Source organism: Tachyglossus aculeatus, chromosome X5 (genome assembly GCF_015852505.1).
Source record: "Tachyglossus aculeatus isolate mTacAcu1 chromosome X5, mTacAcu1.pri, whole genome shotgun sequence".
Lineage (NCBI taxonomy): Eukaryota > Metazoa > Chordata > Mammalia > Monotremata > Tachyglossidae > Tachyglossus > Tachyglossus aculeatus.
This window is the reverse complement of record NC_052097.1, coordinates 616874-643723: the sequence shown is the minus strand read 5'-3', so window position 1 is coordinate 643723 and position 26850 is coordinate 616874. Positions and strand designations below refer to the sequence as shown.

At 54.7% G+C, this 26850-nt stretch overlaps 2 protein-coding genes across 8 annotated transcripts in view; one reads left to right on the top strand and one right to left on the bottom strand.

Moving 5' to 3' along the window:
- The first annotated feature begins 399 nt into the window (after nucleotides 1–399).
- On the top strand, nucleotides 400–5438 carry SHISA3 (shisa family member 3). Of its 2 annotated transcripts, XM_038769252.1 has the most exons (3): nucleotides 400–474; nucleotides 529–739; nucleotides 3173–5438. In XM_038769252.1, exons 1-3 carry the CDS (start codon nucleotides 400–402, stop codon nucleotides 3658–3660), a joined length of 774 nt encoding a protein of 257 aa, XP_038625180.1. In that variant the 3' UTR covers nucleotides 3661–5438. The 2 variants fall into 2 exon arrangements, with proteins under 2 accessions (XP_038625180.1, XP_038625179.1); XM_038769251.1 differs by having other exon boundaries at nucleotides 400–739.
- Nucleotides 5439–9585: 4147 nt separating this feature from the next.
- The window catches only part of ATP8A1 (ATPase phospholipid transporting 8A1), a 99859-nt gene continuing 82594 nt past the window's right edge, over nucleotides 9586–26850 (bottom strand). For 5 of the 6 annotated variants that reach the window (XM_038769362.1, XM_038769364.1, XM_038769361.1 and 2 more), the window contains 4 exons: nucleotides 15852–15940; nucleotides 14808–14900; nucleotides 13305–13396; nucleotides 9586–11177 (listed from right to left, as the gene is read on the bottom strand). In XM_038769362.1, coding sequence (XP_038625290.1) covers nucleotides 11080–11177; nucleotides 13305–13396; nucleotides 14808–14900; nucleotides 15852–15940 — 372 coding nt within the window. In that variant the 3' untranslated portion in view covers nucleotides 9586–11079. The remainder of the gene's footprint in view (nucleotides 11178–13304; nucleotides 13397–14807; nucleotides 14901–15851; nucleotides 15941–26850) is intronic. The other variant, XR_005456526.1, reaches the window with a different exon arrangement.

Genomic DNA, 26850 nt, shown 5'->3' with positions numbered 1-26850 from the left:
GCGGGGGCAAAGAGGCGGGAGGTGAAGCGGGCGTTTCTTGTGGCCGTGCCCGCCCCTTCCCCCGCCTCTCCGGCCTGCGACTGGCTCCGGACAGGGTGTGGCCCCCGGTGGCTTGGGTCCCCGCCTTCCCCACCGGTTTAAAGGGGCCGTCCAGGGGGAGGCTAAAGAGTTTCTGTCAGCCCGGACCGAGCCGTCCGGTCCCTTCCCCGCCAAGGACGAAGCCAGGCCGGAGGACAGGGCAGAGCCGGACGGGGCAGAGCGGGCTCTTCGCCAGCCCCAGAGCTAGCGCTATGAACGGTCCCAGCGGCCTGCGGCCCGGGCCCGGCCCCCGAGGCCGCCCCGAGCCCTCCCCGGGGCGGCGGGGCCGGGGCCGGGGCCGGCGCTGAGCGGCCTCCGGCCATGGGGCGGCTGCTGGCGCCCTGCTGCCTGGTCCTGGGCTGGCTGTGCTGGGGGCCAGCGCGGGCGGGGGGCGGCGCGGGCCGGGGCCCGGGGCCGGGGCCGGGCTCGGGGCCGGGACCGGGGCCGGAGCCGGGTCCGGGGGAGTACTGCCACGGCTGGCGGGACGGGACGGGCCGCGTCCAGGGCGGCTTCCAGTGCCCGGAGCCCTTCGACCGCGCCGACGCCACCATCTGCTGCGGGTCCTGCGCCCTGCGCTACTGCTGCGCCGCCGCCGCCGCCCGCCTGGAGCAGGGAGCCTGCGCCGCCGACGGCCAGGCCGGGCCCCCGACGCCGCCCGCCCGTGAGTCTCCCCGACGCCAACCCCGGGGCACCCACCCTCCTCTCCGCTGAGGGGGCCAGGACGGACTCGACCTCCTCGCTCTCTCTCTCTCGCTTCTATCTATCTGTGTGTGGGTGTGTGGGTGTCTCTATCTCTCTCTGGGCTGGGGGCCGCCCGCCCGTGAGTCTCCACGCCAACCCCGGGGCACCCACCCTCCTCTCTCCGCCGAGGGGGCCAGGACGGACTCGGCCTCCTCGTTGTCTCTCTCGCTTCTATCTCTGTCTCTCTCCGTCTCTGTCTCTCTCTCTCTCTCTCTCTGGGCTGGGGGCCGCCCGCCCGTGAGTCTCCCCGACGCCAACCCCGGGGCACCCACCCTCCTCTCTCCGCCGAGGGGGCCAGGACGGACTCGGCCTCCTCCCTCTCTCTCTCTCTCGCTTCTATCTATCTGTGTGTGTGTGTGTGTGTGTGTGTGTGTGTGTGTCTCTATCTCTCTCTGGGCTGGGGGCCGCCCGCCCGTGAGTCTCCCCGTCGCCGCCCCGGGGCACCCACCCTCCTCTCTCCGCTGAGGGGGCCAGGACGGACTCGGCCTCCTCGCTCTCTCTCTCGCTTCTATCTATCTCTCTGTGTGTGTGTGTGTGTATGTGTGTGTGTGTGTGTGTGTGTGTGTGTATCTCTTTCTGGGCTGGGGGCCGCCCGCCCGTGAGTCTCCCCGACGCCGCCCCGGGGCACCCACCCTCCTCTCCGCTGAGGGGGCCAGGACGGACTCGGCCTCCTCGCTCTCTCTCTCTCGCTTCTATCTATCTGTGTGTGTGTGTGTGTGTGTGTGTGTGTGTGTCTCTCTCTCTCTCTATCTATCTCTCTCTGGGCTGGGGGCCGCCCGCCCGTGAGTCTCCCCGTCGCCGCCCCGGGACACCGACCCTCCTCTCCCCGCTAAGGGGGCCAGGACGGACTCGGCCTCCTCGCTGTCTCTCTCGCTTCTATCTATCTGTGAGTGTGTCTCTCTCTCTCTCTATCTCTCTCTGGGCTGGGGGCCGCACCCACCCGTGAGTGACCCGGCCCCGAGGGGGAACCACCGACTCTCTTCTCGGCTTCGCGGGGAGTAGTCAATCAATCAATAGTGTTTATTGAGCGCTGACTGTGTGCAGAGCACTGCACTAAGAGCTTGGGAAGTACAGGTGGGCAACATATAGAGACAGTCCCTACCCAACAGTGGGCTCACAGTCTAGAAGTCAGTTAACTTCTCTGTGCCTCAGTTACCTCATCTGTAAAATGGGGATTAAGATTGTGAGCCCCCCGTGGGACAACCTGATCACCTTGTAACCTCCCCAGCGCTTAGAACAGTGCTTTGCACATAGTAAGCGCTTAATAAATGTCATTATTATTATTATCAGAAGTGGGCTCACAGTCTAGAAGTCCTGGCTGGCGCTTTCCTCTTCCTCTGTCTCTCCCTCTATCTCTCTCTGTCTCTGTGTCTCTCCCTGGGCTGGGGGCCACACCCACGCGTGAGTGCCCCGGTCCCGAGGGGGAACCACGGACCTTCCTCTCGGCTTCGCGTGGAGCAGTCCGGCCTGTGGCTTCTCCTCTTTCTCCGTCTCTCTCCCCTCCCCTGTCTCTCTCCTCTGTGTGTGTCTCTCCCTGTCTCTCTCTATCTCTGTGTCTCTCCCTGGGCTGGGGGCCGCACTCACGCGTGAGTGCCCCGGTCCAGAGGGGGAACCACGGACCCTCCTCTTGGCTTTCAGTGGAGCAGTCCGGCACGGGGCCCCTCTCTCTCTCTCTGCCTCTCTCCTCTCTGTATGTGTCTCGGTCCCTCTCCTCTCTCTCTGTCTCTGTGTCTCTCCCTGGGCTGGGGGCCGCACTCACGCGTGGGTGCCCTGGTCCTGAGGGGGAACCACGGACCCTCCTCTTGGCTTCCCGTGGAGCAGTCCGGCCTGGGGCACCTCTCTCTCTCTCTCTCTGCCTCTCCTCTGTCTCTCTCTGTGTGTCTCGCTCCCTCTCCTCTCTGTCTCTGTGTCTCTCCCTGGGCTGGGGGCCGCACTCACGCGTGGGTTCCCTGGTCCTGAGGGGGAACCACGGACCCTCCTCTTGGCTTCTCGTGGAGCAGTCCGGCCTGGGGCACCTCTCTCTCTCTCTCTCTCTCTCTTTCTCTCTGCCTCTCCTCTGCCTCTCTCCTCTCAGTGTGTGTCTCTCTCCCTCTCCTCTCTCTCTGCCTCTGCGTCTCTCCCTGGGCTGGGGGCCGCACCCCCTTCCTCGGGACAGGCTCGCGGGGGACAAGGGGCCGTGGGGGTGAGCCGGACCCTGGGAGGGCTCCCGGGCCGCCGCGGCCCCGGGCGGGGTTAAAGGCCAGAAACCCCGTCGGGCCCCCCGCCGCCCGCTCCGTCCCGGCCTGCGGCAGGAGCGACCCCGGCCCCCCGGCGGCTCACGGGGGTCGGGGCCCTGTGTCTCCCCCTCCTCCAGAGCCCGTGTACGTGCCGTTCCTGATCGTCGGCTCCATCTTCGTGGCCTTCGTCCTGCTGGGCTCGCTGGTGGCGGTCTACTGCTGCAGCTGCCTCCGGCCGAAGCCGTCGGGGCCGCGGGCGGGGCGGGGCCTGGGGCCGGGCTGCCGGGCCGAGGCGCTGCCCATGATGCTGGCGGCGGCCGCGGCGGCCGGGGGCGGCGGGGGGCGGCGGGCGGCCTCCCGCCGCTCCAGCCCGGCCACCAGCTCCAGCTCGGCGGCGGGCTCCCTCCGCCGCTTGTCGCTGGCCAGGCCCGAGCCCACCGGACCCCCTCCGCCCCCGCCCCCGCCACCCTACTCGTCCGGTGCCTTCGAGCCCGGCGGCGGCGGGGCCGCCGTGCAGCTGGCCCAGCCCGCGGGCTTCCTCCTGTCGGCGCAGTACTACGCCTACCAGCTCCCGCCCGAGCCTCCGCTGCCCCGGAAGACCTGCCCCGACGGCAGTCCCCCCTAAACCGGCGGCCGCAGACCTCGGGCGGCGGGGCTGGACCGCTACCCCCCCCCCCCACCGCAGCCCCCAGGCGGCGGGAACAGGGGCCCCCACGGGCGAGCTCAGGTCCCGGGGGGCGGGGACGGACACCACACCTTTCTCCACGGGGGGACGCAGACCTCGGGCGGCGGGGATAGACCCCCCGCCCACGGGCGAGCGCAGACCCTGGGCGGCGGGGACAGACCACCGCGATCGAGCGCAGACCTTAGGCGGCGGGGACTGACGCCCACGGGCGAGCGCAGACCTTAGGCGGCGGGGACCGACGCCCACGGGCGAGCGCAGACCTTGGGCGGCGGGGACTGACGCCCATGGGCGAGCGCAGACCCTGGGCGGCGGGGACAGAGCACCACGATCGAGCGCAGACCCTGGGCGGTTGGGACAGACTCCCACGAGTGAGCGCAGACCCTGGGCGGCGGGGACAGACGCCCACGGGCGAGCGCAGACCTTAGGCGGCGGGGACAGACCACCACGATCGAGCGCAGACCTTAGGCGGCGGGGACTGACGCCCACGGGCGAGCGCAGACCTTAGGCGGCGGGGACTGACGCCCACGGGCGAGCGCAGACCTTAGGCGGCGAGGACAGACGCCCACGGGCGAGCGCAGACCCTGGGCGGCGGGGACAGACGCCCACGGGCGAGTGCAGACCCTGGGCGGCGGGGACAGACGCCCACGGGCGAGCGCAGACCCTGGGCGGTGGGGACAGACCACCACGATCGAGCGCAGACCCTGGGCGGCGGGGACAGACGCCCACGGGCGAGCGCAGACCTTAGGCGGCGGGGACTGACGCCCACGGGCGAGCGCAGACCTTAGGCGGCGGGGACAGACGCCCACAAGCGAGCACAGACTGTAGGCGGCGGGATCAGACACTCATGGGCGAGCGCAGACCTTGGGCGGCGGGGGCAGACCCCCACCACCCCCGTACCACGGTCGGGCCGGCCCAGCTGGTGTCCGGGCGGTCCGGCTGGGCTGTCCACGTCTGGGGCTCGGCCGGGCCGTCGTCTGCCAGGGCGAGATTTAGGAGACACAAACGTCCTTGTGGATGCCCCCGGCCCGGGGGGGACAACGGGGGAATCCGCTTCCCGGGCCGGATCCCCCAGGCAGAGGCCCGGAGGGGGCCGGGGTGCGCCCGGCCCTGCCTCCCAAGTGCTCACCCGGACCATCTCAGCCCCAGGCCCAAGCCGAGCTCGGGGTGGGGGGCTTCAGGGGTGGTGTTGGGGGTGGGGATGAGGATCTAGAGGCGCTTTCCAGGGCTTTCTAGGCCGAGGGCGCTAACTCAGCTACTGCATAACTGGGGTGGGAGCAGGGGAATGGGTGGGGGGAGATGGGGGGTCCGGGGCACGCACATAAGCAATAATACCCGACTGGAGTCAGGACCTTTAGCTTGGAAAGCCAGCAAACCACTGGGGTCAAGAAATCCCAGCGTCGGGCGGAGGAGCTCCGGCTCGGGTCCAGCCGGGGCCCGGTGGCGGAGATCCGGACCTGGTTCCGGTTCCCACGCTGGAGTTGTTGGACAGGTCGCCGTGGGCAGGCTTGCTGGCCCCGGAGGGAGTATTTATTACAGACGTTTGCGCGGTTACACTTACATTCTAAATGGCCGGCGGGCAAGTAGGCCCCGATTCCGTTTTAGTGTACAGAATGTACAGATATTTGTAATTTAATGGGTGAATATTTACCACACTGACAGTACTAATTATTGAGCGGTTCCACGGAATTTTTTATGTGAATAAAACCTGTGGTCGAAATGATAGTTCTCGGTTCCGTTTCCTCTGCGGACGGCCTTGTCAGAAGCCGGAGGCGGCGGCGGCGCGGAGGTAGGGCCGCTGAGCCTGCCTGCCAACAACTTTACGTTTTTCAATCATTCATTCGGTCGTATTTATTGAGTGCTTGCTGCGTGCAGAGCACTGTACTCAGCGCTTGGGAAGTACAAATCGGCAACATATAGAGACGGTCCCTAACCAACAACGGGCTCACAGCCTAGAAGGGGGAGACAGACAACAAAACAAAACAAGTAAACAGGTGTCAATACCATCAGGATAAATAGAATTATGGCTATATACACATCATTAATAAAATAGAGTAATAAATATGTATAAATATACGCAAGTGCCAATTCAAACGGCTCCCGTTTCTCCAGCCCGTAGGCAAGTCGGCGCACATTTGGCACTGGGGAGCTCAGTGTTTAAGGCCGGGGTTCCGCCTAGGCAGCATCTGCCTGCTCACCTCTCCACCTCCTTCTCGCCAGAGTCGGACACGTTCCCCGCTGGGCCTTGCTCACCTCTCCAGCTCCTCCTGGCCAGAGGTGGGTAGGTTCCCCGCTGGGCCCTCCCTCGGGATCCCAGCGTCTGGGGTCTGGCCTCCTGGATCTGGCAGGGGGAAGAAGCCCAGCGATCCTTGCCCAGAGCTGCCCCCCTCCTCACCACAGGCACCAGACACACACAGGCTCTCCACCTGGCTGGGACAGTTTGCAGAGTGGACGGCACCAGGTTGGTGAGGATCACCCTGCGGGGGCTCTGACTCAGATGTGCCCAAGAGAAGTAGCGTGGCCTAGTGGATAGAGCGCGGGCCCAGGAGTCGGAAGGTCATGGATTCTAATCCTGGCTCTGCCTCTTGTCTGCTGTGTGTCCTTGGGCAAGTCACTTAACTTTTCTGTGCCTCATTTCCCTCAGCTGTAAAATGGGGATTGAGACTTGTGAGCCCCAATACCATCATCATTATTACATGGGACAGGGACCGTATCCAACCCCAATTCCTTGTCTCCATCCTGGCGCTTAGTACAGTGCCTGGGACATAGTAAGTGCTTAACAAATACCACAGTTATTAATTCTTATTATTACAAGATATGGACATACAGGACATATCCTCAGCTTTCTTGTTTCTTGTCCTCCACACTGAGGGCTTTTATACAATCCGTTCCCCACTAGAGAAATTCCACCAGTCCAGCCCAATCTCACGCACGCTACTGCAGGTAAGGGAGACCAGGTAGACGCAGCTGGGAGAACCTCCTGTGTCCCTTTAGGAATGAATTAAAATAGAAGGAGGTTTAGGGCAGTTTCAACAAACTGAGGACATTGGCATCAGTGCCAGATTGTAGCCAGAACTTCCATCGTCTTGAGCCAAGTTGGGACAAAAATCCTCCACCCAATTCCTGTTTCTTCATGAACCCAGCTAGCCTAATTAACTTTCTAGGCAATGAGTTAGATGCTAGTTGGGTGCCGGGGCGGCTGAGTTTCCCAGCTGACCCCGTGGGGCTGAATGAGTTCCTGGGATACAGGAGGAAGAGGTGGGGGAAAGGCCGGGGGTGGGGGGGGGATATCTCACTGGAAAGTGAGGTGCCAAGCCATCCCCCAAGCATGAGAATAATGGAGGCCTGGCATCCTACAAGTCCGGATAGAGAAGGAATTAGGATGCCAATGGAGATGAATGGTCTTTGGCCCACCCCTGGCCAGGCCCAGAAGACCAGTTGGATGCCGTACACAGCCTAGAGAGGACCTACCGTTCGCTCCCTGAATGGTTCTGAGTCTGTGGGTTTTGGAACAACCAGGGAGGGAGCTTGCTTCTTGGACTCACTCAGATCTTCTGCCGCTTCCCTGTGGAGGCTGGGAACCAGGCAGTAGGGGTGCTCTGCCACGGGCACCAGGACTGCAGAGTGCCAACACTACCCAATGTTGGCCTTCCAGATAAGTTACTCTGCTCCTTGAAGAGACTGCTCCCTTCGGTAGCTACATGGCGACCACAATTAGGAATTAAAACCCAGCGGTCTTTATTCAACGACAAAGTTTATTCCATTTTTAATAACAGTTAATGACAAAACACGTAAAAGTTGCAGTTCAAAACATGCACATTCCCCAGAAGCCGACGACAGAGCCACGGCAGAGAACGGGCCACTTGGAAAAGTTCCAAACTATTTCTTAAACACGGCGTGCGCAACATCAACTTGGGACAAAACCCGAGAAAGTAACCCAAAACAAAGGAGCCCAAAGCCTCACCCCTCTTATCCCGGCTCAATCTCTCCGACGGCTCCAGCAGGAACACCTCGTGGGCCCGACAACGCTACCAAATTTGCCCCAGTCGCCGCTTTCATGGCAGTTTTCATTTTTTATTATACAAATATTGAACAATGTGAGGGTTCGAATGAAGCTTGAAGTAGAGAAAGCTAGCATGGCTGCTTTTGGCTTTCTTGTTCCCGCAATGTGGCCCCAGCCTGAGGGCAATGAAATGCTACAACTTCCATCGGCTTTCCCATGAAAGCAAACAAAGACCCCCCTTCCCACACAAATTGTCAGGGCCCAAGCCCTCCCTCCAATACCCCTCCCAAGAGCCTTCTGCTCTCATGAAAGATTCCAGGGGGCTACATCACCACAAATTTTGCTCCAATTCATTCACTCAACCATATTTATTGAGTGCGTACTGTGTGCAAAGCACTGTACAAACGCTTGGAAGAGTACAATATAACAATAAACAAACTCATTCCCTGCCCACAACGAGTAGGGTACAAGGAACCCCTGTGACTGCTGCTCCACAGACCTAGTCTGAGCCGGCGTGGAAAGCCAGACATAGCTTATGGTGTTCACAGACAAGCACTTACTAGTGTAGGGCACTTTACAAGACTGACCTATGCAGACAAACCACACTCATCCCACTGAGCCACTCTTGCAAAAAGAGACTTTGAGATGAAGAAGAAAAGGGAAGCCATTTGCTGTGTGCCTTCCAGGACCATTTGGGTGGTCAGTTATGCCAGGACAATCCAGGTGCACTAAGATTTAAACTCTTTGAGGGCAGGGATTATGTCTACTAACTATCGCCCATTTCTTAGAGCTTAGCAGAGTACTCTGCACACAGGAAGTGTTCAATAAATACCACTGATTAAGTCACCTGAGTGGGCACAGAGTCTCAGAACACGGTCACCTTCAGGGACTTTGGAGAAATTTTCAGACCTTCGAAAGCATTACTGCAGGTGTTAGAGAAGTAAAAAACAGCTAACAATTATTTGCCAAATACATTTACAAGCAGGACCGGTCAGAAGGCAAGACAAAAGCAATACCCACAGCTGTGCCACGATTCCTGAGGCTCTATCCTCACGATGAAGTTCTCGGAATGGAAAACGGCACGTAAGAGTGGCGGTTGCCCATCTGGCTTGACCTTGCCAACGCAGGAGCTTTCTCCATGCTCCTGTGACGTGGGGGTGATTTGGGGGTCTTCCCCTGGGAGTTTTTAAGAACCCCAATTACAAAAATGGAAACATTGGCTCTCAGGGGTCCACATATTTCACAGTAAGCTCGACCCCACCATTTCGCTGGTTTGTGAAATTTATCGGTGACACTGGTCCGCTTCCTGTAGATGGGGGACTTTTAGAGGGCACCAGCCTGGTTAAGGGAGAATCTTGTCTTCTCTTGAAGCCTGGCTTCAAGAGAGGAATCCTTCTTTTGAGCCCACTTCCCACTGGCTCTTTCCAGATTGAGATCTGGGCCATCGACAGGGTAAGAAGGGAGAGGGAATACCAGTGTGTGACTCACGTATTTTGTGGATGACAAGCAACAAGCACAGTGGAAGAAATTCAGGCCAAATGTCACCTCCTGGGGAGCATTCCCAGAGCCACAAAGGCCAGGAATTTGTGCACCCCTAGGGCATCGAGGGACATCAGAGCTTCTTCAGGATGCATAGGTCTGCCTGTTTACCTTTCTCTTCCCGGAAGGGAGAAACAGGGTGGGTTCTTAAGGAAAGATTCTACCACACTCAACCGACCGCCACGCCAGAGTTTTCTCTTCCCCGCATCACTGAGCAAGATGCTAGTTGGGTGCCAGGGCCACTGGGATTTCCCAGCTGACCCTGAGGGGCTGAATGAGTTCCTGGGACACAGAAGGAAGAGGTGGGAGAAAGTGGGGGGGGGGGGGGGGGATCTCTGCCACCCTCACTGGAAGCTGAGGAGCCAAGCCATCCCCCGAGCATGAGGATAATGGAGGCCTGGCAAGTCCAGACAGAGGAGGAAGCAGGATGCCAGTGGAGACGAATGGTCTTTGGCCCACCTCTGGCCAGGTCTGGAAGATCAGTTGGATGCTGTACACTTAGCCTACAGGGGACCCACCGTTCATTCCCTGAATGGTTCTGAGTCTGTGGGTTTTGGAACAACCAAGCAGGGAGCTTGCTTCTTGGACTCACTCAGATATTCAGCCGCTTCCCTACGAAGGCTGGGGGAGCCCAGCAGGGTGTTGCCGTGGGTGTACCATCCAACTGGCTCCCAGAAGACAGAGCTGCCTGAAACGGAGTGGCACACTGCTCCTTCGGCCCAAACCTTGCCAAGTCCGAATCCCCCAGCTGGGGTCTCCTCCCCTCGGGACCTGCTGACGCCTGGAAGTTGAGTTCAATGGAGGGAGGCATCGGGGGTCTCATGAGTGGGATGCAGGATAAGGAGCATGGAGGTGCCCACATAGGCACCACGGGAGGGTTAGGGACCCACCTCAGGGAGGGTGGCAGGGGGGAGTGACACGGCCAGCTTAGTGATGGGCACAGCCCCCTGCAGGAGCGGCAAGCCTCGAGTGCAACTCAGCGTAAACAATCTGACACACTAAGAGATGACAGACCCACTGAAGCTGCAGGGGAACACCAACGGGAGCACACACAAAAACCAAGAGAAGCAGACATCTAAGGCCAAAGGTACAAAATCAGCAGAGTTCTGCGGCAAGAGCCAGAGCGGCCGCCTGCCTTTGCGACGCTGTCTGAAACATGCCTCTTGCAGATCTGCCAGCGGGGTTAGAAGCGAGCCCCGTTCTTTCTAGGTTCCCCTGCCAAGGACACCTGCGAAGAGACAGGAGTGACTGCAATGTCTCTGGAACAGCACATTCATCGGGGGAGTCAGACACCCGCGCTTGCGCACACGCAGACGCACACCTGCAGACCCCCAGTTGCGAGGCCTTGCTCAGCAAGGGGAGTCGACCCTGGGAAAACTATGGTTCCACAGACCCTTGCCCATGTGAGTCTCCCAATCACCAGGTCCTCCTCCGTGACCACTGGGCTCTCTCAGCGAAGCGGATGAGGTGGCTGGTGATAGGCCAGGAGCTACGTCCTCAGGGTTTGGGCCGGGGAACGAGGTGGACACCAGTTGGCCGTAAAGTCAGTGTTCCTCATCCCCCTCCTCTGGTGCAGAGACTACGCAAAGAGTTGGGTGGGAGCTTCAGAGAAGGGTGGGGTTTAGGGAGCAGCACACAGCACCAGTGTCTGGGGGAGGCACGAACCCAAACTCCGTATGACGAGATCGGGATGGGTCTTCCTTTCACCTCAGGCACCCGAGAGTGCCAACCGGCTCCAGGGAAAACGTCACGGTTGTCGGGAGCACCGGACATGGCGACGGGTGTGGGGGTGGCCAGTCCCCCCGGCGAGCCGCGACCCCTCACCACTCATCCGCTCTTTGTTTGGTGGTGTCGTACGCTCGGATGACTTCCGACTGGGACACGATTCCGTTCTCATCCTGGGAGAAAGCGTACCCATCTGTGGAGCAGAGAGACCCACAGAGGATTAGCGCTCTGACAAATAGGCTTGCTTCTACTGGGCTCAAACTTCACTCTCCACTAAGAACCCCGGATACGGGAACTTAAAACTGAGACTAGGACCGGAAATCTGGTCAAATGTCATGCTACTAACCTGAAAGATCACTTGGCTGCCATGCTAGAGCATGTCCATGCACTGTTTCAGGTTCCTGCTAACTGTACAGGTTGATGGGACTGGTAGACAACCTACCTTCTGCGCTTAAATTGTCATAAAACTTTCCCAAAGAAAATCTTTGCATGTCAACCTTCCTTTCTATACCACAAAATGAGTCCAAAAATGAATGCCACATTAATGCCCGGGACACTACCTAACGGGGTTGGTTCCTTTCATATCAATCAATCAATCAATCAATCGTATTTATTGAGCGCTTACTGTGTGCAGAGCACTGTACTAAGCGCTTGGGAAGTACAAGTTGTCAACATATAGAGACAGTCCCTACCCAACAGTGGGCTCACAGTCTAGAAGGGGGAGACAGAGAACAAAACCAAACATATTAACAAAATAAAATAAATAGAATAGATATGTACAAGTAAAATAAATAAATAAATATAGTAATAAATATAAATAAATTTCATAGGAATGAACACACCACACAGACAGAGGGCTGCAAGTAATTCCTGTGTATGGTGGTTGAAGCACCTGATGATTTCTACATTTAGCCATTTTTTTCTACATTACCCTTCGGGAAGTGAAGGATACACTAAAGGGCTGCAGATTTGCTGCTTTACAGCTTTATCAGAATGTGTGTGCCTTTTGTGACGAATGTCCGTTTTTCTCTTTCTCTCTCCACTGAGGTTAACAATCCCACTATGCGAAGTCTAACATATTTGTTGCTGAAGATGGTCATTGTCCCTGTGTAAAACTCTAAGGGTCTGGACTGGAAAACCCCTTGCAGCGGGGCCTGGTGCCATCTAGCACGTCATCCCCCGGGCCTGGAATGCCCTCCCTCTGCCCATCCGCCGAACTAGCTCTCTTCCTCCCTTCAAGGCCCTACTGAGAGCTCACCTCCTCCAGGAGGCCTTCCCAGACTGAGCCCCTTCCTTCTTCTCCCCTTCGTCCCCCCTCCAACCCCCCATCTTACCTCCTTCCCTTCCCCACAGCACCTGTGTATATTTATATATGTTTGTACATATTTATTACTCTATTTATTTATTTATTTTACTTGTACATATCTATTCTATTTATTTTATTTTGTTAGTATGTTTGGTTTTGTCTCCCCCTTTTAGACTGTGAGCCCACTGTTGGGTAGGGACTGTCTCTATATGTTGCCAATTTGTACTTCCCAAGCGCTTAGTACAGTGCTCTGCACACAGTAAGCGCTCAATAAATACGATTGATGATGATCTAGGGCAGGGGGCGGTGGTGGGAGCGGGTCCCCCGCCACCCCTGCGCCGGGGGTTGGGGATGGACTGTGCGGGGTGCAGGGTGGGGCCAGTATGCTTGCTGGGATAGAGCAGTTGGAACGGACCACGTTGCTAAAGAGAACCCCGTGTCTGCGCCAGGGGTCAGATCTGACTGACTTTGTAAAGTCTACACAATCGACTGATGGAATATTGGCTCTGGGGAGATGTGTGGGTTTAAACTGGCCGATTCAATTTCAGAGAAGAGAGCTGAGAATTTACAACATTTACTGTTCTGCATTCTAACTCTGAATAATATATACACTTTGCCCAGCCTGTCCCTTCTAATCCTCTCACCCACTCCCGCAGTGGGAAACTGGGGCTGTGTGTGAACGTGGGGAGCAGCTGCCTGCAGCACTTCAATTAGTGAGCCTCAGTGACCTCATCTGTAAAATGGGGATTAAGATTGTGAGCCCCATGTGGGACAACCTGATCACCTTGTATCCCCCCCCCAGCGCTTAGAACAGTGCTTTGCACATAGTAAGCACTTAACAAATGCCATCATTATTATTATTTATTATTAGTGCAAGGCAGGCCAGGGGCACAGGTCTGGAACTTTGAGGTCAGCTCCACCTGCTCAGAGATAGGCGCTGGATTTGGCCCAAGGGTGAAAGATGAGGGAACCCTGAGTCACCAGCCCAGACACCTTTCCCCTGGGCGCACTCACGGAGAAGGTTTTGCTGTAGAGACTCCGACCGGTACAGGTTCATGTGGTTCTTCTTAAAGACGTTCTTTAGCAGTTGGGCTCTTTCAGTCAGGCTGCGGAGATTGTGCAAACAGGAGAAATGCATCAGTTCGCCTTTGGAAGCCTCAGTTTACCCCTGGGACCGCCCCCCCCCCCCCCCCCGCCCCAACCTCGATGGACGGTTCTGCCTGTAAGTTTTTAGCATTCCCGCAGTCCCAGCAGGCACACCTCCACCCCAGAGCTGAGGGGTTGGGGGTCAGTCGCCTTGGCGGGAGGGCAAAAATGTCTCTAACTCCACGACTGCTGCCAAGAGCAGTTCGGTCCAGGTGGTGAATCTGCCTGCCCATCTCATGCCACAGGACGTCAACCTGCTTTGCTGGTCAGTGGAGCGGTGTGGTCAAGATGCTTGCCGGCCCGCATGGCGGATGGCAGGCTCGGGGCTACCTTCTTGGGGTGGGAAAATGGAGCCACTTCCCAAGCATCTCAAGTTGTGTGTCAGGTGTACCGCAGAGAGGGATGTGGACAGGGAATGTGCCTGTTTATTGTTAAATTGTCCTCCCCCAAGTGCTTAGTACAGTGCTTTGCAAACAATAAGTGCTCAATAAATACAATCGAATGAATGAATGAAAAGGAAGAAGCCTGCTTGGCCCCGCAATGATGCCAATTGACCCCAGCCACATCCCTCATCTTGAACCTGAATTCTCTCCCTAAAACCACTCCCCGTGGGCCCCAAGGCGGAAGCGGGAGACTGGACCCCAGCCAGACCTGCTCACTCAGCCCTGAATCCCCTGTACAGAGCTGCAGCCCAACCCTGAACCCCCACCCCCTACAGAGCCAGTCCAACCCTAAACGTCCCCTCCCCACCCAGCATATTGCTCTGCAGCTCAACACATTCCCACAGAGCAAGGTCACTGAATGAATGTGTTCACCATTTCATTTAGAATGGCAGCCCAATCTATTTTTAGGAATTGTGCAAAGTGACCCAGCAGCAGGAAGTTAAGGCTTTTCTGCCTGACAAGTGCAGGTGTGATATTAACCCTTCATTTTCCAACAGTCCACTGCAAGGAAGCATCCGGAAAAATTCTGGCACCGATCGAGGCAAGTGTGATGCCATTTGGCCTCTTGCTGAGCACACGACATCCCTGCCCTTCCATCTGTGGGTGGAGACGTGGGAAAGGAATGCTGGGTGACAGCCCCAAGACCTAAAACGTTCCTGGATGAAGTGGCTTGACTCACTTTTCCCCCCGCCAGGTCCATGACTGGTCCTACTTTACAGTTCTGAATGAATTCTTTCTGCTGTAGAGATTTCAGTTACCTGGGCTAAACTAGGGCTGCGTCTCTTTTCTTTTCAGAAGCTTTATGAATGAGGTCCAGTTTTGATTTTTCTTCTCATCAGAGAATAGTGGTCTAACGAACAAAGCTTCACTCTAATTCAGCACAACACCCGCAGCCAAAGCTAACAAGAAAATGTCAATGGTGTTTTACCTTTTTCCATGCACTACAGCTCCTGGATCTTGAGATTTTGCTTCCAGCTCCTGAACCTCATCCACCAGGGTTTTGAAGGTGGCTCTCTTGATTCTGCAAGGAGAAAAAAACTCTCTTTAAGAGGTTGTGTGGCCTAAGCAGAAAGAATACTTGACAGGGAATCAGGAGACCAGGGTTCTGGTCTCAGTTCTGCCACTAAACTGCTGTGTGGCTGAGGGCAAGTAATTTAACCTATCTGAGCTTCAGCTTCATTCTTGGGAATGAATGGGAAGAAGGCCCCTACTCTCCCTCTCTCTCTGACCCTGCGCCCTGTAAGGGGAAGAGACTGGGGTCCCATTGTATCAAGTTGTACCGACCTCAGCGCATGACACCGAGAGATAACTGACTTAATGAAGGATTCGCATGAAAATATACTCTTGCCAAAAACTCTACGGATTCTGTTCAGGCCCCTGAAATAACAATTATGGAAGAAAGATTACACAGGCATAAATCTAATTAATGACACCTTCATTACAGAACCAAATGTCAACAGAAAGGAGGGATGAGGGGTTCATCAATGAAGAACTCCAAGTCATTACTGAAGAATGACCCAAGTGCATTCCCTTCGGCTGGGCTACATTTGCCGTTGACCCGACTGGCCCGGTGACGAAGAGACATCATTGTGTGCTCTGTCTCACACTTGAGGAGCATGTGCTGCTGTGTGGTCTAGCCTGACAACCGTGAACCCTAGGGGAAATCACTAGGAGCCAGGAGTGAAACTCTCACCTCTACTCACCCGCCCTCTCCACCCCAGCTGGCTCATCAACAGTGGAGGTGATCTCTTTTTTAGAAACTTGTCGTATCATCTCGTTCTGCACTGCGCTTTGCTGTTTTAGAGACACCGGCTTTCATTTTTCTCCCTTCTTGGACTTTTTGTCATTTTGCTCTCCCTGCATGGCACCCGTAAGATGGCTGATTGTTGAGAGGGGGCTCAAACTGACACTTCCTGGGCAGAAATTGGCCGGGAGTCCCCCGAGGGTCCGGCAGCTCCCTGCCCACACTTACACTTTGTACACAACATCGAGCAGCAGGGCGGTCACGGGAATGAACAACAGGCCCATCCAGAAGACGCCAGAGCTGAACAGCATGGCTGCCTAATTGGATGACAGAAAAAGAACATTAGAAAAACCAATCAGAAGCATCGTGAAGACATCAGCAACTTTGGCTATGGGATTTCCCAGCAGATTGCTGGTGCCCGATCTCCAATTTTTTTTTTAAAGGTGTTTGTTAAGCATTTTGTGTTTGTCAGGCACTATTCTAAGCGGTGGGGTACGTACAAACTATTCAGGTAGGACGCAGTTCATGTCCCAGCTCATGGGGCTTGCAGTCTTAATCCCTGTTTTACAGATGAGGTAACCGAAGCACAGTGAAGTTAAATTACTTGCTCAACGTCACACAGCAGACAAGTGGCAGAGGCAGGATTAGAACACAAATCCTTCTGACTCCCTGGCCTGTGCTCTATGCACTATGCCAAGCTGTGTCCGAAACTTGTTCCCAAACCAGGCAACACTGACATTTAGATTGTAAAAGTTGCCAGAGGTTAGGGGCTCCACCCTAGCAAAGGGACCTTGGAGGGATTCTCCCACTGTATATCTGGGTGTTTGAGGAAAAAGCCAGGTTTCCAGCACCTCTCTGAAACTATTCAAATGACAACCCTGTGGTCAGAAATCAAGTCCTGCAGTTCCTCTGGATGGGCCCTGGGAAAAGCTTTAGGCCCAAATCTGCATTGATTGATTAACTGACTGACTGATGGATCGATTAATTGAGCTCTTCGACAACAGGCGTAGGGGGTTTGATTTCAGGGGAGGGCTCTGACGTGGTGGACTTGCTGCCTGCTCCTCGAGTGGACCTCATGGCTACACGATGAGGTTGTGTACCGTCTAAACTACGTCTGAGGTACACCCTGTCATGGAACCGGCCTCATCTCCTGGCCTCGCCTGAACTCTGATCCCAGGCTGCTACTCAAGTTGGCCCCGAGCGCCTGCTCTTTTCGCAGAACGTTTGTGGGCAGTGGGGCACACTGAACATCATCTCGATACTCTCACAACTGACGCCGGGTCACCAAGGCCGGAGGAACCCAGCACCAAAACACCGCCAACCCTCCCCTTCAGCATCCGGACACCTCAAAGGCTTGTGCCAACCAAACAAGTTCGGCCAGTGAAGCAAACGGAATGGCCAGCTTCACGGGAATCACCCCCACTTACGGCCCAGGAACAAAGCGGAAGACAAAAACTCACAGAAAAGTCACTTTACTTTCTAAGCCAAACACGACGGCCACCGGGCCGGCTGCCATTCCCAACTGTTCCAGCCAACAATCACTATGGAACGGGAGATGTCACTCTGGACTCGGGGCTACAACCCAAACAGGTTTTCGTGGCAAGAGAACGAGTCCTGACAGACAACTCTTCCTACGGGAGGACTGGAAAAGTATGGCATCTAGGTGCACTGAGGGGAGACCCCCCACCCCGCCAACCCCATCTCCCAAACGTTTCATTTCAAAATGTCCATGCTGAGGGCTAGAACGCCACCATGGCTGCCCTGGGCAGACGCCGGCAGGGGAAGGCGCAGAGGCGATCCTGCTGGTGCTGCCGGTTCGGGCAGGGGAGGTTAATTCTGACCATTGTGATGCTAACAACCGGCGGCCAGTAGCCCATGCTGCCATTCAGTCCCCGGCCTCTGGCTTTGCAAATGAACGGCATGAATTGAGCGGAAAAAAAAAAAGTTTTTCGGCGTCATATCTGAAAGCCAGTCGGATTTTTTTTTTCCCCTTTTGCAGAGCTAATCCAAAGCGAAAAGATTTAAAGCTGACATTCGCGTTCAGGACAGAGGGCCTCTGTATTTTCTGGATGAAGAGGGAAAAAATAAAATCCCACAGGGGTATTTCCTTCCTTTCTGTTCAAGACAGCTCCCCCTCACTCTGTAGAAACCATTTTTGTCTAACTTTTCACATCTCCCGAACACACAGGCAGGTCAGCTGGGAAACGGCAAAGCCTCCCCTCTTCCCAGACAATGCCGGAAACAGGAGCGGCCTGTTCGGGGAGATGGGTCCCGGCCCCACTGCTCCTGATGCATGAGAGTCGGGACCCTGCCAGGTCGGCCCCCTGCGGCCCCGGGAGTGACTCCCAGGGCCACCAAGCCCAGCGTGGTGGAGGGCCCGGCCTCCATGCAGGGCGCCAAAGACAAACAAGCCTGTGCCACTGTGGAACCAACTCCTCTTGGAGCCTGGCGATCTGTCACCTTGCTGAGGTGTGCCCGGCACAGGGAGCATCAAGGGGGCTATTCAAAGGGCCGTGGAAGCAACATTTTCCAGGGTGTGGATAGGCCATGGGCCACCTGCCTCAGGAAACCATGGCCCACCCATAGCAAGGGGCCATAGATTTGCAGCGGGAGACTGTAAAGTGTGGCTACCTGCTGGTTTGAGGGGTTGTACTGAAGAAGGGTTTAATGGGCAGAAGCTGCCCCAGCCCTATGCCCTGCTTTGAGGAAGAGTTTGCTGCTCAGAAGCCGGCCCAGCCCTCGCTCTGCCCCAAGTGCCGGGTCCGAGGGAGGGTTCGCTGTCATAACTCCTGTATGGGCAGCTGGAACAGGGCCAGGACTGTCTAGCTAGCGCACACCGCACCCTAGTTCCGAAGCCAATTCTCTCTAGTTCCAAAGCCTCACTCCCACCTGCAGGGCTGAAGCTGTTTACTTTGGTGGCTAACTGGGGGACTGAACAAGATAGGATCCTGTGGTCAGGAGACAACCTGAGAGGGGTCCAACCAGCAGGCGTGGTTCACAGCCTGGGGCCCCTGCTCTGACCAGGGCCTGGCTGCCATGTGGGGCTAAGCCCGGCAAGGGGGAGCAGGCCTCAGCCCCACAAGCAGGGCTGCAGTAATGCCAGTATGTGGGACCCCCGGTGGGGAACTTGTCCCTCCCACAGCGCTCTGTGGCAGCTGCTCAGTGACAGAGAGGACGGGAGGCTGGGGGCCAGGGAGCAACTCACAGGGAGTTCCCAGGAGCTGAGTCTGGAGTGGCAGGATGAGGCTTCAGGTTTGGCTCATCTCCTGGGCTCCCCGCCCAGCTCACACCACACCCAGGTGCTCAGTTTCCACCCTTTGCACATCTGCCCATCAGCAACCGAGAAAGCTTCGCCTGTGGCAGTCTTGGGGTAAGAGCTCTGCGTGCCCATAGACCAGTTCTCTCTCCTGCTCTCCCTCCCACCCCATGGCTCGCTGGCTAGCTTGCTGTCCCCTTGAAAGCCTGTGCTAAGGATTCTGATCTATGACCTTTCCTCCCTCTCCTTCTCGGGTCAGCTAAGTCAAACGACCCGCTGCCCTCCCAAGCCACAGGATGATTAGAACCAAACAGATCACGGTGGCCTGCTGAGTTCCCTGGGGAACCGCCCGTGAGTCCGTGCTCTCTGGCCGGGGGTGCCTGGGCCATCACATGGCATTCTCATCAACCTGGCCCCCTGGCCACTGCTCTAAGACAGGAGAGAGACCCAGGACAAGTGAGATCCAGCTCGGCACAGGGAACACCTAGGGGTACTGGGACCCTGCTCCGTGGAGTTTACCAGCTACAAGCCAATAGCCTCCACTGGAATCTCCACCTGGCCCTGTCCCCTCAGGGGCTACTCGTATGACCAGCCCAGTGGGAAAGAAATGCAAACAGAACGATCCAACACTATTCTAGGCATTACTTGGAAGTTCCTCGTACAGAAGGTAATCTATTACAATGGAGGGACAGCTGCAAAATTTAAGACGACAGTGCCGTGAGTATTGCTTATTGATTTCTTCCCTAACATTGTGGCACTGGGGTCCAACAAAGGGCTTTACTGTTTCTCAAAGAGACTCCGCGTATCTCAATCCACGGATCTGAAATGCTGTGAAACACATGCTCGTTCCTTAACTTCAATTTCCTTCAGTAGTTTTATAGGTCCCCCGGGCCCGGCCGCGCAGAAACAGATGGTGTCCTGGAGAACTCCCCTGGCAAGATGAGCTGCCATGGGGAACGGGGAAGTTCTGCACATTTTGAACTCCCGGAATTCACCCTGCTGGACATGCTGCTTGCTGCAGTAAGTTTCTGGTCTTCAGTTTGGTCTATCTCCCCATTTTCTAATCAGGTTTTGGTCTCACACACGGCCGAGAAATTTTTTCCATGGGGTCGCAGGGTAAGTGGTTAGCAGGATCACTGAGGCCGGTGGGAGCAATTGGCCGGTTAACCGGGAGGTGAGTGTTTGCAGTGTGGATATGCCTTCCCTGGGGTCTGGCCACCTGGGGTATCCCTGGACCAGTAAGACAAAATGCCAGTCGGAACAAAAAGGATCCCCTCTCAACGTCCAGCCCCGCTGTTGGGGGAAGAGGCAAGACCATGTCACGGGAAGGGAAGACAGCGCTCCTGTGGTATAGGCCCTGACAACCCGCAGGATTCCCATTTCTTTGCTGTTTTCCAAAAGGCTTCCTCCCCTCTGGAAAACAGAGGACGGGCCTGCAGCCCTTGTTTGGGTCATTCTGACTGGTCCCAGCGCAGACACTCCCTGTTTTTCAGCTCCCGCACCCAGTGTTGTGCCCCAGGAGCAGAGGTCAAAACTTCCGATGGGACTGCGCCTACAGCATTGCATCGGGAGATGAAGGATGTGGGAGGCTTGCAAGGAGCAAATCGGATCTTGGAGGGGGCATCCCAAAACAGAGCAAGTACAGAATGGGCATCTGTTTTCTTCCTTGGCCACGCCTAGATTTCACAAAGGTGGTCTAAAAATTATCTCTAAAAAGACTGAAAAACATCACTGGATGTGAAAAGAGATGAACTTCTGGGTTGTGGAAATGGCAGAAACAGCATGAATACGCTGGTAATGAAAGGCTTGCCCCTGAACTCAAAAGGATAATAGGTTTTTGGAACAGAAAGAACATAATCACAACAGCCTCTTTTGTGAGGTCACACGCAACCGTATTTGAATCGCAATTACAGTTCTACGTGAACCATAAAAGGGTCATCAGCAACAGTTGACTCCAGTGATAGAACCCCTCAGTGTCTCTGACCAGGGCACCTCCCGAGGCAGTTTGGGGAACAGATTAGTCCCAGGGGAAGCAGGGTATTGTTGTAATCTGACTGTGAGAGGAGTACTAGCCAGTGCCTGACTCTTCCAGCCTCAGTTACGAGCCCTGATCAAAGTTAATATGGGTCACATAAAGCAGTCCAGTTGAGGCTGGCTAGCACCCACTCGTAATGGATGCCTTGCGCTCAGAATGACAGAAGGCAATGGGGTAGTGCCCAGCTCAACCCGTGTTCAAGTATCAAGACTCTTGAGAGTCGAGGAGACTCTCCCCGCGCTACCTGTGACCCTGGAGTGCCCCTCTCCTCAAAGAAGACCTACCCAAACCTCTGTGCGGCTGCCAATCTGAGAATAACGTAATTCCAACACCTGCAAGAAGCAGCATGACCTAGTGGAAAGAGTATGGGCCTGGTGGTCAGAAGACGTGGGTCTAATTATGGCTCTGCCACACGTCTGCTCTGTGACTTTGGGCAAGTCATTTAACTTTTTTGTGCCTCAGTTACTTCATCTATAAAATGGGGAGCAAGACTGTGAGCCCCATATGGGACCGGGATTGTGTCAACCTAATTACCGTGTATCGGCTCCAGTGCTTAGAACAGTGCTTGGCACATAGTAAGCGCTTAACAAATGCTACGATTCTTCTTCTTATTATTATTGTTATTTTGATTAGACTCTCTGGGTTGCCTTCTCCTGCTGGATGATCTGCCTGAAGGTATCATGTCCACTGTGATTTTTTCTTCCCTTAACATCATCATTCTTCCTTGGGTTTTCCCCACAAGGCACCATGGTTTGGGATGTCCTCATTCATATTTTGGGGGTCTGTTTTTTTCTGAAACTTTGTCGCTTTTCCCTGTTTGAAAAACTGTACTGGGGTAGTCCAAGACTTTAACCCTATTTCCAATGTATGATCTGAATTTTATCTTTGAACTTCTATACAATTCTGGTTGGATTTTTAACTGAATCATATTTATTGAGCGCTTACTGTGTGTGCAGAGTACTGCACTAAACATATGGGAGAGTACATTATAACAGAGTTGGTAGACATGTTAACAGAGTTGGTAGATACGTTCCTTGCCCGAGTTTATGGCTTACTTGTTGCAAATCTGTCAGATAATAGGATTACTTGGCTACTTAGTGGAAGTAGTATTATTTATTAAGCACCCAGTGGCAAACTAAGTAATTAATGGTTCTGCTAAGCTACAGTAAACACACTGAGGCACTGTTCCTTCGGCTAGCAAACATACTAGATAGTATTAAATTTAAGCTCTGATCTGGATGGCTTCCATTCATTTTAATATTTCTTATCTTCTAGGATCCTGGTTAGTTTCTTCCTGGCCCACTGTAGGTGGCTCCTGTTGGCGGCTGTCATTCTGATTCGCCTGAACTTGCTGCTTCTCTTTGCTCTCTGCGGTCTCTTTGCAAAACGATCTCAGCCCAGGCCGCTGGGACAGCCGGTTCCAAGGGCAGGATGCCTTTGTGATCGGAGACTCCGGTTACGGTTGTGGAATCGAGTGTCATTTGCATCCTCGCTATAGTATTATCTTTTCTTCTTTGATCTGCCGCGCCCAAATTCTGGTTATCCTCTGTCGCTCTGCTTTGTCTCCCGATGCTTTCAAATCCTATTACTGTTTACCATATTTAGAGGCTCCGTTTAGACTCATCTCATCCACGTCCTATTGTGGCACCCCATCACTTTGATCCCGTGTGCCCACATTCCTGATTCGGATCACTAATTACTCTCCGAGGAAGTACCAAATGGCGGCTGTGCCAAAATCTGTAACCACGTTGGGCAGGTTACCCATGCTTCTCCTTCCACTTGCTCTCTTACCCCTAGACTAAATCTTCCCCTACCTCATTCTTCCAGGGCAAACAGATGCCCAGGAATCTCTGGATTTCTGGGTTGGAATTGCTTTTTGGAGCTCAGAGATGGAACCAATGTGTAACAAGATATCTTCCTCTCACACACAGCCTAGAGGAAAGTCAGGGGTCAAGAGGCCCCCCCCCCCAACCTCTCGGGCCCAGTTCCAATTCCAACTCTGTTGCTGCCCTACTGGGTGACCTTGGGCAAGTTGCTCAACTTCTCTGAGCCTCCACTTCCTCATCTGTAAAACAGGGATGAGATAATTTACCCCCCCATAAGACTGTGAGCCCCACGTAAGACTAGGACCATGTTTGATCTGATTATCTTAGATCTACCCCACTCCTGAGGAAACACCACATTAACTACTTTCACTGCACTCTTCAGACTTGGCCCGCTGCTCATGGGGACCAACCAATCAGACACATCCATAAATAGTTTGTAGCCAAAGCCGGCTCCTGCTGCTGGAGTGGTGGCTACCTGGCTCCATTTAGCTGCCACAGCAGTCAGTGGTTTCGGGGGTTGTCGTACTTCGTTATTATTTTTATTAACAATAATAATAATAATGGTAGTTGTTAAGCGTTTACTATGTGCCAAGCACTGTTCTAAGTACTGGGGTAGATACAAGGTAATCAGGTTGTGCCATATGGGGTTCACAGTCTTAATCCCCATTTTACAGATGAGGTAACTGAGGCACAGAGAAGTGAAGTGGCTTGCCAAAGATCTCACAGCAGACAAGTGGCGGAGCCGGGATTAGAACCTACATCCTACTTCCTCTGACTCCTAAGCCCGTGCTCTCTCCATTAAGTCATGCTGCTTCTTTGGCTTAGACATCGCAGCTGGCAGGGGTGACTGTGGGTTCCCGCATACAGCCACTCTGCCTTTCAAACCTCCCCCCGCTCCCCAGCTCACTGCAGACTGGTCAGCCCTCACCTAGTTAGCGTGTTTCATCTGTGGCCCAAGGGTAGAATGTGGTTCAGCGGCTCTGTGCCTCCTGGGCTGCCTTGGTGCTTGCCGACTGCACTCAGTTTTGAACTTGCTCCTGGTGCCCTGCTCTGCGTATGATCACCGGTCACCACTGTGCCCTGACCTTCCTCACTAAATGGCAAACTGTTGTTCAATTTGAGGATCAAACTTTGAATGAATAAGCAACTCTCAGCCTCTCCTTCTCTGCTGGTTCCCCCCAGCCCCTGCTGATTCCCTGGATCACACCTCTCTGAGGGGTTGGCTGGGTTCACATCGTTGTAGGGTCAGGCACCTTCCAAGATCCCACCTGAAGCCTGAAGCCTGCAGTCCTGCTTCAAGGGCTTATTACTCTATTTATTTATTTATTTTATTTGTACATGTTTATTCTATTTATTTTATTTTGTTAATATGCTTTGTTTTGTTCTCTGTCTCCCCCTTCTAGACTGTGAGCCCACTGTTGGGTAGGGACCGTCTCTATTCGTTGCCAACTTGTACTTCCCAAGCGCTTAGTACAGTGCTCTGCACACAGTAAGCGCTCAATAAATACGACTGAATGAATGAAAAGGGCTTTGGAGCCCGGGGCCTTGGTGTTTAAAAATTTTGAATGGGAAAAGAAGACAAATTAAGAAGATGTCATCAGGCAAGGCAAAATAGCAGGAGGGAGCATGCCAATGATGGTGTTGCCAGAAATGAAGAAGGCAACTTTCCTAGTGACCATCAGATGGGCAAGTCCTGACCGAATGCCCCGGAAAAAGCCAAAAGTTTCCCAGCAGTGTGAAAGGAAGCAGGCGGCAGAAAGCAATACTTTGCGTACCCAGCTCTGCTACCTCCTCATGACCTGCATTTCCATTTCCAGACAAGCTTGAACTTTTGGTGGCTGGAAGCAGCTCCTCCATGACAGACTGGTTTCATCACAATGGTGACAAAAACTGCTTGTTAATAAATGGGGCCACCAGAGGCTTCAGAGCATTTCTGGCTGCTGGCTGCTCATTTATAAAGAGCAGGATACTGTCAGGTGAAATTCCCCGAGAACAATCCATAAACCAGGCTGTCAGAGGAGAAGGAAGAGGGGGGAAGGGGAGGCTGTAAGAGGAGGCAGGCGGAGGGGGGAAGGGGAGGCTGACAGAGGGGGCAGGCAGAGGGGTGGGCTGTCAGAGGGGAAGGTGGGCAGAGTGGGGGCACTGTGGCCTCCCTGAGAAGCAGAGCTAGTTCCTGCCCCGCAATAGGCCAGTGAGAATGGGGGTGACTGACTCCCATTACTGAAGTCGGGATGCTTTCTGCATTTTCTTTCCTCTCCTTTTAAGTCAAATACCCTCCCATTGAAACCACAGGCTCTCCAACTGTGAGCCCCATGTGTGACAGGGACTGTGTCCAGCCCAATTTGCTTGTCTCCACCTGAGTGATTAGTATAGTGCCTGGTGCATAGTAAGCACTTAAACACAATTATGATTTTTTTTCCTACTTTCCCATGAGTGCCATGGGACTTGGTCCCTTCCTTCCTAACAGGAAACGGAGAAACCAAGACCCAGGAGGACCATCGAACTGCCCAAGTCTTCCCTTGGTGAATGCCCAGGGGGCTCATCCCCGTGGGCTGATGGCAACTTGCACTCCCTGTCCTGAAGGAAGGTTTCCACTGAGATGAGAGAGGGAGGTGAGGGCCCCGGTACCCTGCTCCTGGCCTCCACTCTCCCCAATCCGTCTGGATGCCCATCCATTTCTCCCTTTTCTACCCTCCAGCCTGTAAGCTAGGTGCTACTGTGCCTCAGGTCATTTTCTTGGTCTTGCAGCCTAACCTCCTCTTTGTGGCTGGTGACTCTGCCAGTCTCTGGGTCTGTCCCAAGGCCCCCCGGGGCTCCCAACCCCTGACTCTCCCTTGTCAGAGAAGATCAAATAGCTGCGGGCACCTGATCAACTTTGTGCACAAGAAGACAGGTCCCTCCTCAACAATACAGAGCCCCCGGAGCCACATAAAGATGGGCAGATGCCTGAGTGGTTCAGGCCTCCCATTTCTGGCTTGAGGCAGCTCTGGTAAGGTGATGGAGAAGGTCTAGCAGAACAAGCCCAGGCCTGAGTTCTAATTCCGGCTCTGCCATTTTTCTGCTGCATGACCTTGGGCAAGTCACTTCACTTGGGACAGGGACTGTACCCAACCTGATTAGCTTGTCTCCAAGTGATGATTCACAGGGACAGTCCTACAGAAAACACTGGGAGATGACCACACTGCTCCTGGTTGCCCTAACTCAGAGCCCAGCGGGTAGCAGGATGAGTTCAATGGACGGATCCCCTGAGAAAGCTAACAGTCTGAGTCCCCTGAGGCAGCAGCAAGCACCATCCGCTGGGACCAGCCAACCCTGCTGGGAGTTGCTTTTGAGGCCACAAGCCAGGCACAGCCTCACAGGGGCAAGAGGTTGGAGGGGTCAGGGGAACAAGGACATGACACATACTAGACTGTGAGCCCGTTGTTGGGTAGGGACCATCTTTATATGTTGCCTAATTGTACTTCCCATGTGCTTAGTACAGTGTTCTGCACACAGTAAGCGCTCAATAAATACGATTGAACATACATTCCTATCTGGGCTATACCTTGAAAAAAGTTAAAATTCTTTATAAAATAATTGTTATATTGTACTCTCCCAAGCGCTTAGTATAGTGCACTGCACACAGAAAGTGCTCAATAAATGACTGAATGAATGAAAGGGATCTCAACTCACTCAGCCCCTTATTCCTTTGTCCATCTTGTACTAATCCACATCCCTGGATCACCTCCACACTCCACCTCCTTCACTCTTATGCACGAGTCACAGAGTGCTGCTGGTGGAAATCTAGATACCAGGCAGACATTGTCCACTTCAAGTTTATCCTTACATGCTTTAACTCTGCCCAGCAAAATTATTTCTCCATCCTTACTGAAACCCATGTCCACTCTCCTCTCCAGTTGTTCCAGACATTTAACTCCCTTCTCAAACACCCTATCCCCCAGCCTCCCCCATCTCTTGCCTCTAATGACCTGGCCACCTACTTTATTGAGAAAATCAAAACTGTCAGGCATGATGTCCCTAAAATCTGTCTGTCTCCCCCTCTAGATTGTAAGCTCACTAAGGGCAGGGAATGTGTCTGTTATATTGTACTCTCCCAAGTACTTAATACAG